Raw genomic sequence first — 24,231 nt, 5'->3', positions numbered from 1 at the left:
TAGCATAGAGACTCAAGGGATCTGAGAATATTTAAAAAAAAAAATCCAAAGACTAACTGAAACAATCTTGAACAGAAAGGACAACATTGGAGGGTTCATATCCCCATCTCCAATTTACTATAGAGCTACAGAATCAAGACAGGGTAGCAGGCAATAAAAATAGACATAGCATAGTATTGGGAATCTAAAAGCAAATCCTCACATTAATTATTCATTGACTTTGAACAAAGGTGTCAAGGTAATTCAGCAGTGAAAAACTACAGATAATTCAGAAAATCACGAGACAACTGGGCATTTACCAAATTAAAAAAAAAATCTTTAAAGCTGTGATCAAGAAGTAAAATGACAGCATATAAAATGAGAGAAAATAGAGACAGTTCATAAATTAATGCCTGGCAAGAGTCTTCCATAGAAAGTATACAGAAGAAACAATTATTTCAAAAATTATAAAAGGAAAAAAAAATCCCATTTTGAAAACCGATGAAGAATATAGATAGAGGGTTTTCTCCAAAATGGTAGCTAGCCAACAGGTACTCAAGAAGGTGTACAACATGAGTGAACATTTGGAAGTTGTAGATCACAATCATCGTGGGACTGCTTCCTACTCATTGGGATGACTATTGTTTTAAAAACAAAAAGTAATGAATGCTGGAAAGGGTGTGGAAAAACTGGAGTGTCCTGGGATATTATTTTAAGATTTGTTACATTTGTTTAGGCAGTGGAACAGTTGTTTAATGATGCAAAGATGTGTTGCATTCTGTTATGTTGCATTTGTTCAGCTCTCTGAAGCTGTGTTCTTTGCCTGCCTAAAACACCTGATTGGTCTAATAATGAACTTAACAGCCAGTAGTAAGGCAGGAAAAAGAATAGGTGGGACTGATAGGCAGAGAGAATAGATAGAAGGAGGAATGGGGAAAAGAAATATCAAGGAGTGAGCAAAGAAGGGGCCAGTTACCCCGCCACATAGTCAGGCCTGGGATAAGGAGGAAAGAAAAGTTATAAAGAAATAGAAAAAGATAAATGATGCAGGAGGCCACTTGTTGATTCCCAGCTGCTCAGCTCCAAAATAGTCACGCAGAAACTATATTATTTAAATCACTGCTCGACCCCATTAGCTCTAGCTTCTTATTGGCTAACTCTTACATCTTAATTTAACCCATCTCCATTAATCTATGTATCTCCACATGACAGTGACTTACCAGGTAAAGTTCTGTTTGGCTCCTGCGGGGCTACATGACTTCTCTCTGACTCCGCCTCCTTTCTCCAGCATTCAGCTTAATTTTCCCCACCTAGCTCTGTTCCTGCTTTGCTATAGGCCCAGAGCAGTTCCTTTATTAACCAATGATATTCATAGCACACAAAGGGGAATCCAACATCAGGTAAAATCCCGGAGGCAAAAGGTAGATGGGATAATTTAAGTGAAGAAAAGCTGACTGGAAACAAGCCAAGCAAAGGCTAGGCAATTATAAGTGAGAAAAAAGTGTCTGTGTGATTTATTTGGGCGCTGGGTGGTGTACCCCCCAAAAAAGTAAAGAACCGAAAGAGCCAAAGGGTAAAAAAACAAACAACACTGGAGCCCTTGCCCTTGTGGATAAAGGTGTAACATGGTATAGTCACTGCAGAAAGTGGTATGAGAATTCATCAAAAATGTTAACTCTCCTCATATTATGCTCACTGTTTCCAGTTTGTGACAAGAGTTACAGCAACTTTACTGTGCTTAATCAGTTGGAAATAATATAACAGTAGGAATAGACATAGAATACACAGTTTCCAGTGATGCCTTGGTGAGCAGCAGTGCTGCTATTCTGACATTGATATGTGTGTCTGATGGGAGAGAGCTAACACATATTTATCTGTCTATCTTTATAGATCAGCACCTTTGCTGATGGAGAAAGGACTTCCTTTCCTTATGAAAATTTGTCATGTGTTACACTTGAGTCTGCTGCGCATGTCCATTATATCTGTGTATGTGCGTGTGTGTGTGTGTGTGTGTGTCTGTGTGTGTGAGAGAGAGAGAGAGAGAGAGAGAGAGAGAGAGAGAGAGAGAGAGAGAGAATATTTTCAACAACCACATTTGTCTGGAATATGAATTATACAAGACAGCTAGCAATATGTTTGTATACCATAAACGTATCATCGAATTCTACTTGGTCATATCAGTGTCTGTGTTTTGCTTGATTATATCTTCCCGGTTCAAGAATGAACACTGCAAGAAAAGAAGAACAGAAATGATAAAACCAAACCCACAAGCTCATTGCGACACTTTTAAGAACTGTGTTGGTTGCTTTTGGAAGATATTAGAAAAGAAATCATTTTGAAAACTATTACTAAAGGGGAGATCACTATTAAACATCTGTTTTAATCATTCCTATCTGAACCACACCTCACCATAACTAAATAGTTTATTAAATCATTTTTCCTTATGAAAGTACTCCATTTAAAGCATAAAGGAGAAATGACAGAATTCAATTTTACCACTCTGAAGGAACTTTAGGTTCTTGACAGCGATGCATAATGGCAAATAACACTGCAAGGTTGATGTATTAATTATATACATGTTTATTAAAGCGCATAGACTCAGCTGTAAAGTGGTTTTGCATTTCCCCCAAATAAACAGGAATTTCAGTAAGCCTTTGGATCAGTCTACCAATTTCCACAAAATACATACCTGTGAAGCATATCAGATGTGGGACATACATGTTATTTGCAGAAGAACTCCAGCCTGCTGAAGTACTGTGACAAAAAAAAAAAAAAAGATTTGATCTCTTAACAAAACTTTTGCTAGAACATAAAAGATGTTGGTCAGAGAAGCTATGGAATACAAGACTCAAAGGATCTATAAAAGTTTCTTATAAAAACAGTTCGAGTAGTTCATAAATGAATATTATGTGTTTGGATCAAATCCACCCTTCGTTTCCTCCCCTCTAACTCCTCCACTAACTTTCCCAAAAACTTTCCCCAAACTCACTGCACCCACGTTGTGCGGACGGTATGCACATGGGTGTGGGACTACCACTGGAGCATGGGTAGGTTCTCAATGACTGCATAAGAACTCAGTTGCCCTCCCTCAGTAACTATCAGCTACCAATGGCTCCTCAGATACAGGTGGGCCATCCAGAACTCCTCCTTCCATGATTGGATTTTAGCTGACTTGCTCTTCTATAGATCTTATACACACAGTCAGTGACTGTGACTCATGTGTGAATGGTCTTGTCATGTCTAAAAAATACTGTTGTTCTGCAGTTATTCACTACCCCCAACTCTCACAATCTTTCATGATGACCTTGAGACCTGTGGAAAGTGTGTGATATAGATGTTGCATTTGGAGCTGAACACGCCACATTTTTATATTCTATGCATGCTGGCCAATTGTGAGTTCTTGTTTTAATTACCATCGATTAACAAGGAAGTTAATTGATGAGTGAGTCCCTATTGATAAAGACACCAATGAAAAGGAAGTTCATTAATGAGGGTTGAAACATGCGCTAATATATATTAAGATAAGAACTTGTGGGACAATTTAATACTGGGTCCATTTAGCAGAGTATTGTGTTCTCCTATAGGCTTAGGGCCTAGCCAGACAGGTGGTTTGTATCAAATTAATATTATTAAGCATGCATTCTGTCTCATGGAGCTGGCCTTAAATACAATTATAGAGAGGCTGGTTACTCCCGTAACATCCATGCTGCCTCTGCACTGCTGGGTTTACCATGTCAGAATACCTGCTATGGTAGTTTGCAGGTTCCACAGTCAGGCAATACTGGGGATTAACTTTCTTCTCCTCATAGAACTCTTAGACCATGGCAGAACTGTGCAGGCTATCCAGTAATGGTGAAGCTTCCAGGTTAGTACCAGTTTGTTTTCTCCATGTCCTATGACTCAAATTTTTGGTCTTTACCAATAGGGACTTACCACCCAGTTTTGGAGGTAATGACAATAGACTGTAATACATCAAAGGGGGGATGGTCTATGACACCACATTTACCAGTGACTTGAAAATGGGTAGTCCCATAAATGTCTCTGGGATTTATTTTGATAGGCTATATTGTCTGCAAAAAAAAAAAGAAGAAAGAAAAAAAAAGAAAAAGAAAAAGAAAAAAAAGAAAAAGAAAAAAATCCCCTCTCATACAGTGATTAAACGTTTGCCTTTTATATATGACACATTTGCCTTTTATGTATGACACACACATCATTGTCTATGTCTATTTTAGGACGTTTCTACAGTAGTGGTTTCCATATGAGTTTTCAAAGGTCTTTTGAGTTAGTTATCCCTCTTCACACTCCCTCCACTACCCTGACCTCCAGGGTCACATAGTAAGTAGTTCGACTTAAAAAAAGGAATATTTGTGTAGTTTGAAACTTTGGACATTGAGATTGTATTTGGTGAATGTTCCTAGTTTGATTTATAGAGATCAGAAGCTGACATTGTTAACTCTTTTTTCTAATGAGGCAACTAATATTGGCTACAAGTAGAAGAAAGTATTCTTCTCATGTATATTTGCATTTCAAAATTATGTAAAATACAAAATAAAAACTATAAAATGAAAACTATGTACAAATCTCATCATTTAGACAAAGTAAGTTTTTGGCAGAAAATTTGATGCATGAATCATTATGGTTTATTTCCTTTTTATTTTGTATATTTTATGTCTGTTAAAATACATCCATTATATGTACACTGTGCATACACAAACATGTACACATGTTTTTGTGTGTTTATTTGCGTGTGTGTGAGAGAGAAAGAGAGAGCAGTTAGTTTTTTGTAAACGACACAAACTAGAGCCTCCTGGAAGAGGGGGGGGGACTTCAGTTTACAAACTGCCTCTATCAGATTGACCTGCGGGAGTATTAATGAACATGGAACCTAATGAATTTCACATGCATCAGGTCTAGACTTGTTAAGGTGAGCATAGTTAGCTCAGAACTATGACATGCTATGACAGAGGAAAGAATGACCACAGAAACCCAGCTGTGAGTCTCTGTGACCCATGGCTGAGTTACGAGGAAGGTTTCTCTATTTTAAACAATCAGATTATGCTAAGAACCCAAACATTCTGTGTATCACTAAATTATATTATGCCTGCATATTTAATTAAATATTTTCACAAAATTAAATGCTCATCTTTTTCCTTTGAGCGTTAAGAATCTCAAGTAGGCTTCAGATGTGATGAGCTGAAGAAGGAAGATGGTTTTTAGCAATCAGATTTGACCGCTGGACAGCAGGGCATGTCGCTTCTTGCCATGGCCTCTTTTCCCTCTGCTTATTAATCCCCTGCATGTTGGGACACTCTTGTTAGCTTGTCACCACTGGCAATCGCATCTGCCTGTTCTGTGGATAAAAATCGCCTAACTCAAGCCTTAGTAAAAATGTTTGCTGCTGAGACTGAATTTAGTAAAAGGAATATTTACGCTTAGAGCTTAGTGTGGCAATGGGAGAGGAGAGGGAGCCCCTGGGTGTGTCAGCAGGTGAGCATGCAGGCACCTGAGAGTGCAAGGCAACCAACAGCAGAGTATAGCCTAAGTCTGCTCCACGGGCTATCTTCCCACTGGCTTCTAGTTACATGTATGATTGGATTTTCTCTTCTTTTGGAACCCCATTCTCACCATCCTTACTCGGTCAGCAGCAGCTCAGTCCATGAGCAAGCATGTTTTCTGCTCCACTGCGGGGAGTAGCCTGAGGTGTGAGAGACCTTGGGAGTGATCACATACTAACTACCCCAGGGCGGTTCACTGCAAGATCTCCAGAACACAAGGGATAAGCTTTGCGTTTGGTGCAGTTGGCAGGATTTCAAATGGAAGTGTCTCTACCCAGCAGCTTTCCTGGTGCCCTTGAAACCTGAAGCAGAGCTAGGCAGCCAGACATCCCATCGAGGTATAGAGGATATAGAATTCCTAAAGATAATACCAAGTATTCACATCTCAAAGTTTTAAAAATCACTTCCTGCATTTATCTTAATTCTGCAAGAGCTTAAGTTCTGATATCTTCTCTGTGACTATGAAATGTTGTTTATTGAAGCAGTGAACATCGGTGACCATCAGTCTTCATTAGGACCATCACCCTGTAGGATCTGTCCTGTCATTGGTGTTTAACAGTTACTCCTGAGCAGAGAATTCATCACTGGGAACTTATATGCTTCCTCGGGTACTGCTTGCAGGCACTTAGTTCTGTAATGCAAATGAAACTTCAAAATAAGATTTCAGTGACGTTAGGAGAACAGAAACACATCAAAGCAGTATTGCCTTAGATAGCTTTGTCGTGACAATACATCATGCCTGAGCCACGAGCACAACAAAACAAATCCCCACTGGAGAAGAGTGTCTTTACCAAGGCGCTGTACATCTAAGCAGGTCCCTATATCTCTCCTGGAGGCTCTGTGTATACTAGGCAGCCAGGGACCATGTGCGGCTGTCTGTGTCTCACTCTGTCTCGCAGTCCTCAGCTTCATTCTCCTTCAAGCAGAGAGCTGGTATCTGCTCATATGGCAGGTGTGACACCTGCCAGTGATCTCCAATGTCTGTAGATTTGTGAATGAGTTCCTGCCATAGAACTCCCTGCATTCTCCCCAAAACTCGGGCTTCCCCATCAAACCCGGTGTCCTAACAGTCTGAACTGTACCCCGTCCACAGAGTTCTCTCATTTGTTTGTGCTTCATGATGTGATCTTGTTCTCATTCACATTTCCTTTGGTCCCTGGAGATCCCTTGACTGCATCCTTTGTTAGGATTTTTACTTTGTAGAGATCACCCAAACTTCACTGTTCCTTAATTTCTTCCTAAGGAACGGAAGCATAACAGCAACCTAGTAGGGCTTGCCTCTGGTGCTCTATCCTGTAAGTGTAGGTGGTGTTTAACTTTAATTTTTTTTATGTGTGCTTTGCATGTGTGCTCATGTGTGCATGCAGGTGCATTCTTTCATGTAGGCATACATGGAAGCCAAGGTTGAAATTGTCTTCCCTCAATTGCTTGTCTACCTTACTTTTGAGACAGGTTATCTAAACAAACCTGAAGCTCATTATCTTGGTAATACAGGCTGGCCAGAGAGGCCCCCCCACCACAACCTCAGATTAACCTGTGTCTGGCTTCCAGTACAAGAGTTTCTCACACTAGCCACCATGCCATGGTTCTATTTAGGTGCTGGGGATTCGAACTCAGGTCCTCCTGCTCACATGCAAGCACGTTGCCCACTGAGCCATCTCGCCAGCCCTGATATTTATCTTTCTAATGCTGTTCCAGGTATTCCTTCCAAGATGAAGAGGACATGTTCATGGTGGTGGATCTGCTCCTTGGTGGGGACCTGCGTTATCACCTGCAGCAGAATGTCCACTTTCAGGAAGACACGGTGAAGCTCTTCATCTGTGAGCTGGCCATGGCCCTGGACTACCTGCAGAGCCAGCGCATCATCCACAGGTCAGTCAAGTCCAAGGAGACAGTCTGTGGGTTAGACAAGATGCTCCGCTGAGCAAGTCTCTGCTCATCACAGCATTTAACGCTCATTTAGCTGTTGCCGCAGCCCTTCGGGGTTAGTTGGTTGTCCCTGTGGCTGGTTGGCATATAGAGGTTCATTTGCCCAAGGTCACGGTAAGCGACAAGACTGAAAAATCACTCTTAATGTCTATTGGTACTTGGTTATTAATATGGATATATAAAAAGAATGAATGGTGGCAGGTGAGATCTTAAATATTAAATTAATTGATTCAAATACAAGTAGAAACATGCAGATAAGAAAGGAAATTCTTATAGGAGAAAACTTGGTTTGACGTCTTCCTTCCTGTCACAACAACTGTATTAAGTGAGTCCCCCATGTATTCGTTGCTAACAGGAGCAACAAAACCACAGAGTCTCCTGCACTTCAAGAATTTGCTTAAGAAAACAAATAAGGGGTTCTAAGGGGATATGTCCATTAGACAGGAGGGGGTACATTACAATTGTAAAAGAACTAGTAGCTTTAATGATGATCTTGTATACTAAATATCTCATTTATCTCAAAAACAACATGGAAAAAGAATCAGAGCAGCTATTATTAGACTTGCATTAACTTGAGAAAACCATGATTTATAAATATAAAATTATAACCTAGGTTTATTAATAATCAAATCACCAACATATCTGTTACTTTTACTGAGACTTGCTTTGTGCTGTGCACTGGGAGACATTATTTCATTACTGTTTTAAATCTTTGAGCACCAACAAGGACTTCCCATGTGATCGTAGCATCCCCATTGTATTGAAGAAGAAAGTAGTTCAAAGATTTGCTGATGGTTGGCACTGTCAGGATCTAAAACTGAATCTCTTCAACCCCAAGTGTGTGAGAGAGAAAGATGTGTTATATAAGAGCACTAAAAATGCATGTGAAATGCATACAGCAATTACACACTATTAAATAAAAGCCAATGCAGATAACCTCGCTGCTGTTCTCTCTACTCTTTGAAGAGCTGACTGAAGGTTTTGGTACAGTTGTGGCTGAGTATAGCCTGAGTTGGATAGCATATTTGGCTGCTGCATTTACCCTCAACTTTTCTGGGTCCACTCTGAGCCTGTGGATGAACGGGTACCACCAAAATTTGCAGGCACGTGAACTAATCCCCTTTTTCTTTTCTGGCTTTTAGTGGGTAGACTTAAGTAACTGTTTAACTTTCCATCTTTCGTGAGGCTATTTGTATTGGAAATATGCTCTTTAGGTAATAGTTAAATCGAAAACTGGCCAGTTAATCACATAGGACTTCAGACGGCAATTTACACACCTGGTGTTTTGTGGGTAATTGGAGATCTTGTTTTGAAGGCCAGGCTTGCTGGCTCTTGGCAACTCTTTCTGGGAAGAGCTTTATTACAAGAGGAATCAGGCGGGAAGTTCACCTAGAACCTGGAAAGAGCTCATTCCTAGGTTTTGACCGTTGCTCTGTCTCTTCCTCCTTCATACCTCACTATTCTCATCAGATTGGGGTCATTCAAATCATGTGGCACATGAGAAATGAACCCCTATTCCTAATTTTTTACACTCCCACGGTCTTTACTTCCTGTCCACTTTCAGAGGACCTGTTTGTGCTAAAACATCTTCTCACATTGAAATGTCTGAGAGAAACGTGGACATTCTGGATGCAGCATTCAAACAAACAGAAATGCTGTCCTTCAGGGGTCATAGAACAATTCAAGTCTGTTTCTGCTGCGTGTGGGCCCCCCCTCACCACTGTATTTTATGAGCCATCTGTGCGTTTTGTACTTCTGAGAATCTCTGGCCCTTTTTGATATTTGAATCCTTCTATTCCAGGAGTGAAGCCATGACTGTTTAGCTTCCCATTGCCTTGCTCTTATTTGGTAGAACTATGAAGGGATAGATGCTAGCTAAGCCACGCAAATGGCTGACCAGAAGCAAATGATAACTGCACATTTAGCATCTGGAGCATTTGAGCTCAAGGGGTACCTCAGGAGGAAAGAGCACCCCAGCATCGAAGTCAGTAATAACTACTTTTAACTCTAGCTCCAGGAATGTCTGATATCTTTGGCCTTCAAAAACACAGCATCCATACACACTTGTACCTCCACACAGACATACACCTACACATAATCAGGGAAATATATCTTTAAAAAAATATGGCACATTAAAGGCAAAGATTTTAACCTTCCATTATCTTTATGTGGGGCCATATAATTTGTCATTAGAACAGTGTGCTTCTGAACACTAAATAGGGTGTTAATAACAATAATATTGGACATGATTGTCTATACAAGACCTGAACAGATGACACCAATTGACATGCTAGCATGGAAGGAGGGAGTCTCATGGGTCCTCAACCCTAAACAAAGAACTAATAAGGAATTCTGAAAGCAGGAGAAATAGTCTTCTCCAGAGAAGAGCCCCCAGTTGGTTATTCAATACCAAGTGGTCGGTCTTAAAACCATATACATGGAAGTAACATCATTCAGACTGAGTAGGCTGTATCTATATATTTAGAACTAGACACACATATAAATAGATATATAAGTAAGGACAATTAAAGGAATTGAGAACATGAATTTGAGAACAAGTTGGGGTACATAAGGAAGGTTGGGGGTATGAAAGGGAAGGAGAAATGATATATTTAATCTCAAAAATTAATAATAATGGTGAGATAATAGTCCAAGTTCTTATATCGTCCAATAAATTAAAGACATATTATCAGTGTTAAAGTTTATTACCAGATACATGGTTAATTAAGGAATCTTCCTCTGTCTAAGGAATTTAAATGATAGATAGCAATAGTGTTGTTCTGAGAATATGGCTCATGTGGGGTGTAAAGCTGAGAGATGAATTCAGAACAATTTGGGCTTTGGAGTTCTAGGAATTCCATTATAAAATCTCCTTTTATTCTTCATTTATTACAACAAATATTTATCCATTCTGATGGTTCAGCTCTTTCCCAGGGTGTTTAGTGATATATAACATGGGGTTTTTTCGTGGAATAAATTGAAATTAAAACCATAACTCTTTCAAAAATATAACTTCCTTCAAAAGGATCAATAAAATAAATACACCATTTGATTGATGTTAAGATGACAGAATAAGCCATCTTTTTACTACTGAGAATGTTGTGAACTATAAAACTGGCATCCTGAATTCGGAGACATGAAATGTGCACATGAAAAAGAATGGATGAAATATGATAGGTTTGCCCAAGTGAGCAGTAACCAGTTACATGGAACAGTAGCTAAAAAATACAGAACTTCTGTGTTTAGAGTCAACGCATGCTTTCCCTTCATGTATAGCAGAGGATTTGAAATGATCCTAAGTAGTCAGGGAATATTCATGGAGCAAGGGTAGTGCCAGCCCACCATTTCCCAGTGGCTTCCAGTCCAGGGACTCTTCTAAGAACTTGTAAATGATTTTGCTCAGTCTTCCTCTAGTCACAGAAGGTTGATGGTATTACTGCTCTCATTTGACAGTCCAGACACCAGTTAAAAATTAAGGTTCTCACCTCCCCCACACTGTTAGAGTGTAGGTGACGCATCAGATAGAGAAAATGAAGAGCTCTTGATCACACTGTGTTCCATGAGGTTGAGAGCTCCTGGAGCCTGAGGAGAGTGTGGAGGTGTGGAGTAAGGTGAGCATGGCCACCTACCTGCAAGCACCCATATTCCAGCCGCACAGGCAGAGATGGCACGCTGAAGCCGCCAGTCAGGGAGTGACCTAAGCCAGAAGCTAAACTTATGAGAAATGCTGGAATCCATCAGAGAAGGTATTCGATAAGGAAACAGCTTCGCAAGAATTCAGAGGATTCAAGAGGTTAAATGACCGAAGCAACAATCAGACCTAGACCATGTCGCAGGGACTGAGCAAATGAGAGTCTTTATTCAGGGACTGCCGGGATGGCTCAGTCAGTAGAACACTTACTATAGAAGGATGAGGACATATGTTTGGATCACCCACATTCATATAAAAAATGCTCGCATCTAGAATCTCAGTCAGTGAGGATTAGTGATCCCTGGAGATCACGGACAAGTGTTCTGAACTGGATTGCTCCAGGTTCAGTGAGACTTCCTGTCTCAAAACATCAGGTGAAGAGTAATTGAAAAAAAATGTCTAATTTCAACCTGTTACCTCAACAAGTACCTGTATGTATAAAATACACAAACTCTTCCTCCACACGAGCACACCGTCTTAGGTAGAGTTACTATTGCTGTGATGAATCATGACCAAAAGCAAGTTGGAGAGGAAAGGGTTTGTTTGGCTTCTACTTACACATCACAGTTCATCATCGAAAGAAGTCAGGGGAAGAACTCAAGCAGGAAAGGAACCTAGAAGCTAAAACTTATGCAGAGGCCATGGAGAGGTACGGCTTACTGGCTTGCTGTAGCTTGAGGGCTGGCTTGTTGGGGTTTCTGTCCCACCCAGTACCCCAACAAGCCAGCAAGTCCCAAGGAAATCACACGGAGTCTACATTAGGTTATAAACTGATTGGCCCATTAGGTCAGGCTTCTTGTTAACTCTTATAACTTATATTAACCCATTATTCTCATCTATGTTAGCCATAATGGCTCTGTACCTTTCTCAACTGGACATGTTACATGCTGCCTCTTCGGTGGTCTGCACAGGAGTGGCGGAGGGACTTCCTCCTTCCTGGAATACTCCTATTATCATCGCCCCGCCTCTACTTCCTGTCTGGTTGACCCACCTATACTTCCTGCCTGGCCAATCAGCGTTTTATTAAAATATATGATTGACAGAATACAGATAATTCTCCCACACCAGCTTGCTGTTTATGATTTCCTCAGCCTGCTTTATTATAGGACCCAGGACCACCAGTCTAGGGTGGCCCACCCATAATGAACTGGGCCCTCCGTCATCAAACCCTAATTAAGAAAATGTACTCCAGACTTGCCAGCAGCCCCTACATAGGAAGACATTTTCTCAATTGAGGGTCCGTCCTGTCTGATGACTCTAACTTGTGTCAAGCTGACATAGAACTGACTAGTACACTTACAGACACACACACACGATACATTGACATCCCTGCCAATGATGTGTGCCTTATTTTTCTAAAACACCACATCTCCTTTCTTTTCCATAAACTCCACCTGGAATATAAATGAGCCCTTGTCTTATTTTATTGAAAGAAATTTTCAGTTCCTAGACTTGAATTTTTAAAGTTCCCCTAATATGCAGAATAATGAGCTAATTTTCATCAATTTCCAGAGCTTCCTCCGACATGGTTGATAAAGACAGAGTTGCATAATAACTTTAACTTTGATTTATATAATTAGACAAGTTTCCTGTGAGTGAAGAAATTCCAACATTTCCTGTGCTCACACATTGAAAACTGGCTTTAGTTTTCAAAGCGTGGCAGATCCTGTTTTAATACTCCCTTGTTTACATTAAATCAGTAAGTGAAGGCTTTAAAGTTTAGACAGAGTGGTTATGTTTCTGTTAAAAATAAGAGAACCCAAATTCATTATAATTCCTGTGAGGACAGCAGTATTGGATTAGAATGCACACTTCCTCCAGTGAATAATGTGATGGAAACTAATTATTGTAGACCAAGAAGGGATTGGTCGTCGTTCTCCTGTCCGATATTGGAGTAGACTCATTGATGAACTGAGGGAATGGGGATGAGCTATAGAAGGCAGTGAACAGTAAGTCATCTCAGCTTGGAGGAAATGGTTGATTGCACTTTCCTCCCAGTTAAAATAGCCCCACTTAATGAAGTTATCACTCTCCATTTTCCAAATTCCTATGGGAATGAGATAGAAATCCTATTAGGCAATCCCTATAAATAATCACAGCATAACAGAGAAAATTGTGAAATTTTACCTCCCATTGATAATGGAAATATCGAACAGGGAATAATAGAAAAGTTTTGATTATCAAGAAGAACACGGGATTGTGTTTTCATTTATTACCTTTGTCTTCTTTGTGATGGTGAGAGGGGCGGAGGGACCAATCAAGGCAGCTGGCTTCATTCTGAAGCAAGACGCAGATAAGAGCAAATGCCCACTTGTCAGCCCTTCAGACTGACGTAGGCACTTTAAAGGAGCTCCTAGCATCCTTCTCAGAAGCTGTACCTTGACGATGAAACCAAAAGTTTGGGCACAATGACTAGATATTAAAAAACGCCTTCAAAGTGTGTGGTTACCAGACAGCGCTGCAGAGCCAAGGACCCAGCGGTGGGCGAGGTGAACTCTGTTGTTACATAGGTAACAGTTGGTCATGAACACGGTTTACAAATAAGAAAGACTTTCAAATTTGGGAGCATGCCTTATAAAGATTATAAGCTGTTGTGACTCTGTCATGGGCTATGTCATCATCACTCATACTCAGTTACATTGCCCCAGTGGTCATGGTTGTGCTTCTAATTGCGGCTTCTGTTGTTACTCACACAATGCTTTCTCTCACCCCTAAATGTAAATCCTTCTGGGAGAAAGTTTTACCCATGTTTAATCACCAACATTCAGCACAGTGATCAAAGTAGAGGGCCACCAGATAATTGAGCATAAGCATCTGAATGAGGACAGTATGTAACGTGACTTTTGGATGAGTGAACAAGGTAAATTTGCAACGGATGATGTTTTCCGAAGCAAATCTTAATTTGCTCTACAAATTGCTATTGTTTGTCTACAGAAGAGATTCTTTGACACTTTGTTATTCTTGTAATGGGAACGAGTCACTGATTTAATTCACATTTATTAACTCCCAGGTTCCTTGGTTTGGAATGTGGACATAGTTCAACTGAGATTTCTACAAAGCTGCTGTCTTATTAGCCAGAACTGGATTCTCTTTCAAGATTAGGCCCGGTAAATTCAGACAGAAAGTAAATAGAATGCATTCTTCTTGAAGTGGTAGGATCCATGGCACCCTGCTTTGCCAAATTTAACAAAGAACACCAGACTCTAGAGTGAACTGACTGGCAGGACAGCATTTACAATTTCAAATAACAATATATAATATTCTATAGCCTAATCCCAATAGTCCCAGTAACCACAAAACATTGCTGGTTAGAAGTGATAGAACTTGTTTACTCAAGGACATGCACAAGAGGTGGAAATCCTGACATACAGCAGTCCCCATAATGTCCGTTTGCCACTTTCCTCCTGAAGTATACTGTACTACAGACCAATGCCAGCCTCCTCTACAGCTTTAGGCAGTGCCCTGAACTTCTCTATCAAGGATGAGTGGGGGTTGGTACGGTTCAGAAGTGATTCCTTCATGCATAGGTCTCTAGGATGGCTTCCTCATCACCTCAGCGGGATGGTCTTTACGTGTGACCTCGTCCTTTCTCTGCCCTCTACTGCACACACACTCCCCTCCAATAGGGCTGTGTGACAGAAATGAACTGCCTGATGATCATGTGACCCTGAAGTGTGGCAAACAGCTCTTAGCACATTTACCAGACAAGTTCTTGTTTGCAATTCAATCGTGAACCAACTCATACTTGTTTTCAGTGAAGGTCTTTAGCTTATTACAGGGAGAGATCTAGGCTGGGAGGTCACCTTGGCATCTAATTTACACACACTCTAGTATCTTAGCGGCCATACTTAACTTTCTTGAGGTGATAATTCATAAGCAAAAGTGAGATCGTTTTGCTGCTAATCATTCAAGTGACAGTTTGATTCCTAATGAATGAATATGCTAACCCAGTGGCAGCTTAGCTTTGAAATGAGTCACCTGGGGAGATATTTTTCTCATTCCTGGATGTGTTTATTTCTTTTAGCTTACCAGCCTTTTAACCCAATTAATTTGTAGTGCAAAGTACATACGTCATTGCTTTAAAGCCTAAGCAAGTTATTTATTATACACATACCAAGACCTTGCCCTATGGTATTCAGCATGCTGTCCATAGTGCCCCGTTTGGCAGTCAACAATACTTTGGCAGAGTTAAGTAACTTGTACAGTTAGTGTATGGAGACAAAACTCAAATGCAAGATTATCTAAAGTAACTTGGCCTTGTATAGTTAGTGCATGAAGACTAAATATAAACACAAGGTTTTCTAACTAAAGGTCCTGACTGGTTCATGCTCTAATTACAGGCTTCCTTAGTTTCATCCTTATGAAAATAACTGTTAAATACCTTCCAGGTTACATGAGCTGTGTAGTGCTACTTAGCCAACTGCGAGATGAGTTTGGCTGTGTTTGAATTATTTCTATTGGGATAAACTCCATGACCAAAACCACCTCAGAGGGGATGAGGTTTCTTTCATCTTGCAGTGCTCAAGTTAGCAATCCTTTATTGAGAAAAATTGGGACAGGAACCCAAAGCAGGGACCTAGAGGCAAGAACAGAAGCAGAGACCATGGAGGAGTGTTGCTTACGGGTCTGCCCGTTCTGGCCTGCTCACCCTGCTTTCTCATACAGTGCAGGACCACCTGCCTCAGGATGGCATTGCTCTCAGTGGCCTGGGCTCTCCCATATTACTCAACAATTAAGAAAATGTAGACTTGCCTACAGGTCAAGTAGATGGCAATAATTCCTGCTTATTACTCTCACTTTGTATGTTCTGCTTGAGGTTTGCCTTTCCTTCTTTCAGTGTATTGACAGCATTTGTTGTTTATTGCTTTGGAGTATTACATTTCGGTTTCAGGCTGACATCTTCTGGGGAGTGCCTAAGACAAGGCCCCTCCTGTTTGTCTTGTTAAATCTTATCTTTAGTAGATCACCAACCCTTGCAAATGCTCTCTTTTCTTAACTGCTACTTGAGCCCTAGAAACAAAACGCAGTGCAGTAATAAGGGTATTATGTTGCTGTGCTCTGTCCAGCACCTGCTCCCAGGCTATCAAATAATGAATGAGCATGAATTACACACCGTGAAAACAGGAGAATCTGCCCCCTTGGTGTCATGCATCAGACAGTTGCAAAGGACCTTTAAAATGTACCACCTGCCGACTCACCATGGAAAAGGCAAGGGAATACTTGTTTACAGGTTAACATTTAACCAGGCTGGGCTGAACTTTTAATAATTTCAATGAGGTTAAGGGTTTCATTAATAGGTAACCTTTGAGCAGTGTTAAATACAATTTCATTTAGTCTAGCACACATTGCAATACGAAGTACAAATTTCACTTTTTTAGGCCTAATCATTTGAGACTAAATAATATTGTTTACTTATTTATATGTCAGGCCCATAGCTGGGAGTAGAATTTTGGGGGTGGAAGAAACTACTACTAGTTCGTTCTTTCTTTCTTTCTTTCTTTCTTTCTTTCTTTCTTTCTTTCTTTCTTTCTTCCTTCCTTCCTTCCTTCCTTCCTTCCTTCCTTCCTTTCTCTTTATTCCTCTTCTTTCTCTTCTTCCTATTCTTCTTCTTGTCTTTTTCTCCTCCTCCTTCATTGTCTTCTTCTAGATTACAGATAATGAGACGCCACCGTCAACAAAGACCTACCTACTGAGGGAGCTGTGTTAGTTACAGATTGTGTTTAATACTTCATAATAAATAATGATTAGAGCAGGCAAACTTCTGGGAAGTGTGGGCTGCTTTAACACTGTGCTCACAGGCGACCTGGAATATTGACAGCATGGGTGGCAGGCCTAGTCAGATAAAGAGTTTTGAGGGTCAGAGCAGAGGGCAAGTGAGGGTAGGAGTGGGCGATGAGTGTGAGCAGAGGCTAGGCCATTAGTTGCCACATTTAAACGAGTGTGCTCACATAGCCCTGCCTTATGTTTGTGCTTAGTGAAGAGGCTGAGCAAGCAGGGAAGGCATGCGCTTCAGCTTGATTTTCACTCTAGAGTGTGTGTGGTCAATAAGTTAGGATGGGAGGGATTAGAGAGGTCCTGTTAGCTGTTCTCACACAGTCAGAAAGAACCCATGGGCTGAGGCGCTCACCTTCTTATCCTGAAGATACAAGACAGACACATTTTCTAGAAAGCCCAACTAGCAAATGCATTCTGCTTTAAGGACCTCAGTATTTCCACCTCAGCACATCGCCTCCGCCATATTGTGTGACAGTGGTCGTCGGCAGCTTGGAAACAATGAGAATGACTGTGTACCACTAGACTTTGCCATGGATGCTGTCTAAGGGTTTTGAAGAATAATGTAAACTTAGGTATATTTTATTTATTTATTTTTCTCAAGACAGGGTTTCCCTGTGTACACTTGGCTGTCCTGGAACTAGCTCTGTAAACCATGCTGACCTCAAACTCAGAGATTTGCCTGCCTCTGCCTCATGAGTGCTGGGATTAAAAGCATAAGCTAGCTTGCATGGCTTATACTTAAGTATAATGGAGCTTAACCTATGTTGCCATGTGTAATAAGTGAAATCACGTTGATTGAATGGACATCGAAAACACCTGTTTATCTCTCAACAGTCTCAGCTTCTCGTCAGTGTCTCGTGACCTCGTTCTTCCTGCACTGGACACTTGCTAATTATTTGTTCAGTGAGTTATGAAATTTAGCTGAATCGTTACTTTGTGCCAGATTCTGTAGTCAGAGATTTATATGCATCTCTTAATTCAACCAACACAACTTGATGAAGCAGAGTTCATTGTCCTTCATTCTGTCAGGCAATGAGTTTAGAGCTCAAATGATGGTAAACCTAAACTCACATGGCTTCAAATCATAAAATGAATATTTTCTTGTAGAACTCAAAAATCCAGATGAAGTTTATAGAAAGATTACTTATTAACAATCCAGCAGCTTCTTCCTCTTGTCTGTTCCTTCTGTGGACCCTCCATCCTCAGCCTGCTCCTCCATGTAATGTTAAGAAGGCTTTTGTCGTCCATGCTAAGTCTTCTGAATCCAGTAACTAACAGTAAACTTCCCTCGGGATACTAAGGGGGCTTCTTTTCAGCCGTTCATTACTCCCCTCTCACTCAGTGGCTCGAATTGGGTCATCAGTCCATTCCTGGTCTGGTAATTGCAGTCACATGATGGGACATTTCTTCACTTATGTCTAGAGTCAGCATAGCATAGGTGCTCGCAGAGCACGGGGAACTGTGCCTGGTTAAATTTCCAAGGGAAAACTGCAGCAACCACTGAGAAAGTGAAGAATGCGTCTTAGGAAGGTGATCACATTTACCCATGATCCTGGAACCAGGAAGCTGCAGGTTTGGAATTTCAACCTGGGTCATCTGACTGTAAAGCCCACACTCCTAATTTCTATCTCAAGTGAAGCTGGGACTATCTGGTACTGGATTGAAATGTTTGTTATTGGGACTATTGCCATTGTGTGACTCTATGAATTAGTAAGTCTATGTGTTTAATTTTAAAGTGCATGTATATATTAGTTATACATATTTATGTATGTAAAGCCTGTTAATTGTTACATATCTTTATATTTTTAAAAATATATACATATATAGTCAAACACGATGTAACACAGTGCAACCTGTTTGGGGCGTACGCTTAGTCTGCACTAATTGCTTCGTCATCCATCCTGTCACAAATACATGTGTGTTCTTTCACTGCAGTCAGGTGGAAATAATATGAACAGGCACAGGGCAGCTTCCTCTAGAGTTGAAAGCCTAGCGCTTTTCAGAACCCAAGACTTACAGAGTGGCTTTGAATTCCAAAGCTCCAAATCTTGAGAAGCACAGGCCTATAGCTACAGCTTCCAATGCCAGACACTCATGGAGATAGGCACACAAGTCAAAAGTGTATTGTGCTTTCAAAAACCAGAAGCTTATGGCTCTGGGCTTTCAGAAATAAAGGCTTAGGGCTCCCTCCTTTCAAAGCCAGCAAGCGGCTGTAGGCACCCAAGGAAAGGCTTATTCCTTTGTGCATTGACTTACAGTGGCCCAGTAACAGCCAGTAATACCATTATAGCTTTCAAGCGCTCTATGTCAGGCCCTACGCTCTTAGCCTTGGCGTTCTGGAACTCTTCTAGGGCTGGGATCTGCAGGTCTTTCGCGGAGCTCTTCGTAGCCTCTCACGGCGATAGGCTCCGCTGTCCGTCGCCTTCAGAGTCTCTATCCAACGTCTTTGCTTTGTCGTCTCTGGGATTCCTCGCTGTTCCTGAGCTGCTGAGTGTTCTGAAAGTTTACGGCCCCAGCAGTTTCTAGGGCTTATAGATTCCTAAGTTGTTCACAGGCTGCCTTATACTGTTGTTCTTCAGGGCCTGGGCCTGGAAACCTGACGATTTCGTCTATTCTTAGAGTGACCAGCTCAGCCCAATCAAGATCATAAAAAGTTAAAAAAAAAAAAAGAAAAGTGGCCTTGTGTCACAGCACAGGGAGGTTAGCAGTGCATAGGCAAATGTTCCTGACAGACCAACGGAAACACACATAGGATGCTTCTGTTGTCAGAACAGGGCAGGGGCAGATGACAGACCCCAGTTCTGCAGCATAGCGAGCAGGTCATCAATCAGAGGCTTTGCTCTGAGTCAGGCGGGGAAGTGCTGCCTACCTGGCCTGGGTGGAGACAGCAGCAAGACAGGAAGGACCATTGGGAATGACTGCAGGCAGGTTCACCGAAAGGTCACTGATGTTTCTTGTAACTTGAGTGACCTCTCCCAAAGGTACTGTCAACTGTCCAGGGCAGTTGTAACTGGAGAAAGGCCAGAATGGAAGTCGGTGCCCCCGCTGCGGTTGTCGCTCTGGTGGCTCACTACTCAGCACATCCGTGCTTCATTCTGAAGATCAGAGCCTGCTCAGTCCCATGGCCAGTGATCTCTTCTCTGTGAGCTAACCTTAAAACTAGCTGCCGTCTGGATGGCTCAGGAGGTGTGCCAGGCTCAGTGGCCTTGGTGCCTTAATCCTCTCCCTGCAATGCGGGGAAGGGGAGCAGTTTCAGAGACAAGATCCACCTGGGCAGATGTGATTTTGAATTGATTTGATGCCTTTGTTCGGGTTCTGTATGAAAATGCTAATGAGAGAAAGATCGGGGGAAGGCAGATTTCATTCTGACTTCCCAGATTGCGGCTCTCTGAATAAAGCACAGATTCAGTTCTTGGGTATTTGTGTGTGTGTGTGTGTGTGTGTGTGTGTGTGTGTGTGTGTGTGTGTGTGTGTGTGTGATGGGCAGCATGGATGCTGACAGTTGCTGTGGTCCTTACAGCTGGAGTGGAATTTCCTCAGAAAGTCCAGGAAGGATGCAAAGCAGCCAAGCTGCCACCATCACAAGCCAGCTGATTGTCATACAAGAGACATCATGATTGACAGTTCCTCACTCAAGGCAGCTGGGCACAGGAGGAGGGTCTGGCAGTGGCCCACTAAGCAGTGTGTCACCAGCAACTTCAATTACTTAAAGGAAGGACATTATGGAGGGTTCACAGCAAAGATGTGACGTCTTTTTCATGGAACTTTGTCTAGCATCACCTACCTCCATCAGTCAAGTACATTTAGGAAGGGTTGCTCTGCGTCTCAATACCAATTATAAAAATGCTGGCGTGTGCTTGCCTGATACAACTAGATGAATTAACCCAGTGATACCTCCTGGCCCAGAAGAGACCCATGAGAGGACTCCACCCGTGTCCACCCCAGTAGTCTCCATTCTTGGAGCTTTGTGAGCATATGATCCTAGTCATTAAATATTTGCAAATTCATATATTTGCATAGAACACATATTCCTACTTTACTTAAATCCATTACACTATCCTTATATACAAATTAATCTTCCTAGAACATTCTATCTCACGTTCAGTGGTTACTGAATATCAGGCTCATTTGAAGGAAACAGACAAGGGGAGATTTATTAACTTTCTAGAGTCAGACATAACCAGGATGTGGTTCAGCCTCAGGCTATTTGGCATTAGTGGCATTCCAAACTGCCTGGATAAATAGAAATCTTCCTTTCTTGGTAAGATAACCTGAATTTGGTTGCAAAGACCCAGGTTAGTGTTCAGTACTTGGGCTAGGTCACTCACAGTGATTGCGTTCCCAACATCTCCATTTCAATATGGATATGAGTCAGTATGGCTAGTGACTTCTTCAGAAAATTAAAAAGCTACTGGCTTCCCTAATAAAAGAGGAGAAACCCATTTAGTAGTGCTGGGTTCCGCTCCTTTCTGCCCTAGAGCTATAAGTGATGTCTAAAGCTGTAACAAGCATTCTGAGACCAGGAACCAGCAAATCAAATTGCTAATGGCAATATAGCATTCAAAGCTGAGTTTCTGGTGGCAGTGTGGAATCAGCACAGGAGCCTGGATGCATCATTCCTCCTGAAATGTTTCTTACGGATCCCTACCTGCTCAGATCACCAGGAACACATCAAGCACATCTACAATCTAAAACCCAGGAATTTATTGGCATTTGATCCAAAAGAAAAAGCTGCAGATGCTGGGGACTCTGGGAATCTCAGAAAGTGTGAGGAAGGATTCGGGGGGGGGGTGTCTGGGCTTTTTCTGGGTGCTTTGGGGAGCATGGAGTAAGCCCTGTATTCCTTAGAATCAGATTCTGCCAGAAAATAGAGCAGTGACCGACTATCCATCTTGAGAGTTTACCCAGGAACTGGGGGGAAGAGACTGGTCCAGGTCTTAACTAGTAAAGACACAGCCACCAACCATTCCAGGGTCAGCTTTGTAGTTTGCCTGGTGCATTTCCATCATGCTCAGACAAGATTACATGGTTGCAGGGCTGTCTTTCCTCTCTCTGCTATGGTCATAGAGCAGACTTCCAGCTCCGTGATCAAAAGCAGAGCACATATCCCAGCTCATCGCACGAGAACACATCCCAGCTGGCAGCAGTCAAAGCTGCCATATGCACTCCCTGCATAAGCTAGAGGTAAGCTTATTGCCACTAGCATCAAAACACATGCAAAAAAAATTACATAAATACAAAAAATCAAGGCAGTGTTTGTTACGGGACCTGACTAGTCAGTCTGAACTGCAATTTTGCTCATTTAAGCAATTTGCATCCGTGCGTTCCTGCTTGTTGGAGCGTCCACCCAAGCAGCTGTTCTCTGCCGTTAACTTTCACTCTCTTGCAGGCACTTCTACCTGCCACCCCATTGTTCTGATGTCTGGTTCCCTCCTGTGACCACATCCCTCACTTGTCTGCCGTTTTAACATCACATATCTTCATCCACTCAAAATGGGGATCTGGGTTTACATAGCCAATGTTCTAATCCTGGCTCCACTCCACCCTTCAGTAACTATGGGACTTAGAAAATTTCCCAGTCTCTCCTGAATTGAGAATCACTATTTTTCAAGTCCAATTGATAATACTGTGTTCCGTCAGGTATTCGGTGGAGCAGTGGAAGAAGTAATTGAAATCATATGAGTAGAACACTTCGCATGGTTTTCCGGCAAATGATACATAATTGATACAGACATTTCATTATAACCTTGTATGCTTTATAGGACAGTAAAACAAAACAGCTTAGAGCGTGGACCAGCTGGTTGTATTCTGTGACTTGTTTCCTAAACAAGGCGTGTGCTTGACATACAAATCCTGCCATCCCCAGTCTTTCGGAGTCGTGGTCTGCTCTGCAAAGATACAGATGTTCTTCTAGCTTTGTCTTATTTTGAATTCTCTTGGCATCTGGAGAGTTAATTTGCTTCATTTTTAAATGACAAGTTTATTTTTTTTTCTTTTGCCAGAGAGGATGTCTTTGGTTCTGGAGTTAAAATATAGGGTGTTTTTTTTTTTTTCTAATTGAATACTCCTCTTCATCACCTAATTTTTAAAAGACATTTTTTTTTTTTTTTGCTGGTTTCTCTATTATTAATAGACCTGGTTCCCTTTGGTTCTCTTTTACTTCTGGATGCCTTCCCTTTGCTGGGCTGGAGCATTTTTACTTTAACCCTATGGATTTACAGTCCACTGTGTGCTCAGCAGCTATGGGAACTAGCCCGGGTCCCTGTTGTTCTATTGGCTGATGCATATGGGTTTCCACCAGAGAGGATCTGAATCAAAGAAGCTAGTGGTTGACTTATGCTAAGCCCTAAAGGAGAATCTTTCTTGGGCAAGCATCATTTCCAAAGATTGTAATTTTTTAAACTCTCATTACTAGGATTATTGTATATGGACATACTTCTCAAGCTGAGGTACCTGTACTCCCCACTTTTGGGAACCTGTATCATCAAGATGAATGCATCTCATCTTCACAAAGAATAGATTTTTCTCTACAATAAGAAATTGAAAACTTTTGAAAAAATAAAATAAGACTTGGTTGTATATATTAGTCTATTTTTCATTGCTAAACCAGAATATTTGTTGCTGGGTACTTATAAAGAAATGGGATTCATTTATCTTGTACTTGTGGTGACTGAAAGTCCAAACACCATAGCACTGTGAGGCCCCTGCAGCTGGACAGATATCTTGTGGCAGGCAGCACCACCAAGACATGAATACATGGAGTGGGAGATATCCACGGTGACACAGGAAGCTGCAGTATCAACTCAGCAGAGCCAGCTTTCCGCTAGGCTCTGCCTTTTCAATATCAGCGTATCTTAAACTGCATTCACACATCTAATCTTTAGCAATGCATCATACAGTAGAATCTGTGTATGACTTATGAATGTACAGTAGGAAAATATGACCAAAAATACACTTGCTGTAGGCCAACCTGAGGTGAACTGATCAGCCTCTGAGAGTATAAAAACACCCCCTCTCTTTCCTTAGTAGAAGTAAGAAATGAAGATCTTGATGTAAATAAAATTTACATCACTTTGTGATGGTGGTTCGAGCTTTGTCCGGTCTTGTCTGGTCATCTTGGAGGAACAATGTCATTCTCTCAGCTACCCCCTTTTCACCTGTCTATGCAGTGACTTCTAGAGCACAGAACTCTTCTGAGACATGAAAGATACTTGTTATCAGGTGTTTGTCACTCAGATACCATGGCATAGGCAGTAATGACCTCAACCAGATGCAGTGTCTTTACTTAGAAGGTAGGACAGG

At 41.5% G+C, this 24,231-nt stretch overlaps 1 protein-coding gene across 1 annotated transcript in view; it reads left to right on the top strand.

Annotated features, from left to right (window-relative positions):
• The window catches only part of Stk32a (serine/threonine kinase 32A), a 115,128-nt gene that overhangs the window by 51,189 nt on the left and 39,708 nt on the right, over nucleotides 1–24,231 (top strand). Inside the window, exon 5 of the mRNA XM_048419629.3 lies at nucleotides 7,233–7,406. Coding sequence (XP_048275586.1) covers nucleotides 7,233–7,406 — 174 coding nt within the window. The remainder of the gene's footprint in view (nucleotides 1–7,232; nucleotides 7,407–24,231) is intronic.

This window comes from Myodes glareolus, chromosome 13 (genome assembly GCF_982192425.1).
Source record: "Myodes glareolus chromosome 13, mMyoGla1.1, whole genome shotgun sequence".
NCBI classification, from domain to species: domain Eukaryota; kingdom Metazoa; phylum Chordata; class Mammalia; order Rodentia; family Cricetidae; genus Myodes; species Myodes glareolus.
The sequence above is the reverse complement of the archived record's forward strand: the minus strand, read 5'-3'. Positions and strand labels throughout refer to the sequence as shown.